Source organism: Buceros rhinoceros, unplaced genomic scaffold, assembly GCF_000710305.1.
Source record: "Buceros rhinoceros silvestris isolate BGI_N320 unplaced genomic scaffold, ASM71030v1 scaffold20791, whole genome shotgun sequence".
In the NCBI taxonomy this organism is placed as follows: domain Eukaryota; kingdom Metazoa; phylum Chordata; class Aves; order Bucerotiformes; family Bucerotidae; genus Buceros; species Buceros rhinoceros.
In genome coordinates this window covers 1,039-2,050 of record NW_010393916.1, presented here as the reverse complement: position 1 = coordinate 2,050, position 1,012 = coordinate 1,039, and the positions used below count along the sequence as shown (strand labels likewise).

General features: G+C 64.9%; 1 protein-coding gene across 1 annotated transcript in view; it reads right to left on the bottom strand.

The window, feature by feature from the left end:
* Positions 1 to 160: 160 nt before the first annotated feature.
* The window catches only part of LOC104501276 (DNA (cytosine-5)-methyltransferase 3A-like), a gene marked incomplete at both ends in the record, with an annotated part of 1,507 nt that continues 655 nt past the window's right edge, over positions 161 to 1,012 (bottom strand). The window contains 3 exons of the mRNA XM_010145063.1: positions 161 to 230; positions 610 to 695; positions 802 to 950. Of these exons, the coding sequence (XP_010143365.1) occupies positions 161 to 230; positions 610 to 695; positions 802 to 950 (305 nt within the window). The remainder of the gene's footprint in view (positions 231 to 609; positions 696 to 801; positions 951 to 1,012) is intronic.

Below are 1,012 nucleotides of genomic sequence, written 5' to 3'. Positions count from 1 at the left end.
GGGGGGGTGTTCACAGGCAGGGAGACACCCGCAGTGCTGGAGCCACTGCCACGTCCCTCCTTCATACTCCTCCACCTTCACGGGACCCCTCCCCTGCAGCCCAAGGGGTGTGGGACCCCATCGCTCCCCTGACCGTGCCGTCCCCCCTCCTGGGGCTGACCTTTGCTATCCTGCCATGCTCCAGGCACTCCTGCAGCTCCAGCTTATCGTTGACCGTGGACGCAAGTGGCCTGGGGGAGAGAGACGGGGTTGGCATGGGGCATGCACTCCCAGCTGGGGTTTGTGAGGGGTACTAGGTGGCCAAGGATGGTTTTGGGGGGCTGCGGCAGGCGATGGTGAGAAGCAGACAATCCCTGTAGCCACCAACCATGAGCCACCACGGTCCCTATCTGGTGGGGACAGGTAGGGCAGCTCCTTGCCACCCACGGCGGCAAGGACAGGAGCAGCCTCCTCTATGGGGGGTCACCACTCTGGTGGTGCCACCCCACCCCACCCCACTTTGTGAGCAACCTGTGCTCTGGCCCAGGGGCCAGGGGACCCCCAGAGCCACGTTTGGGCTGGGCACTGTCCCCTTCCGCAGCCCCGCGGCTCCAGGGTGCTCTGACCAACCTGTTCATCCCGGGAAGGTTCCCCCAGAAGTACCGTGCCCTGTGCGCCGCAGACACTTCTTTGGCATCAATCATGACGGGGTTGGACTGCAAGAAGGGTGAGAGGCAAGAAGTCGGAGGGGCCGCCATGAGGACAGGACTCTCAGGGGTTCCCAGGGCTGAGTCTGGATGGTGGTGACCCCCCAGCACTCACCTCCAGGAAGCGTGAGATGTCCCTCTTGTCGCTCACCCCCATGGCTACCACGTTCTCGAAGAGCCAGAAGAAGGGCCGGTCGTCACCTTCCTTGGGCCGGGCTTCGTGGAGCAGGCGGTAGAACTCAAAGAAGAGCCGCCCAGTGCCCTCTGGGCAGGAGAGGAGAGAGCCAGAGCGGCTGGGATCAGCGGGGGGGGGCGGGGCCACGCAC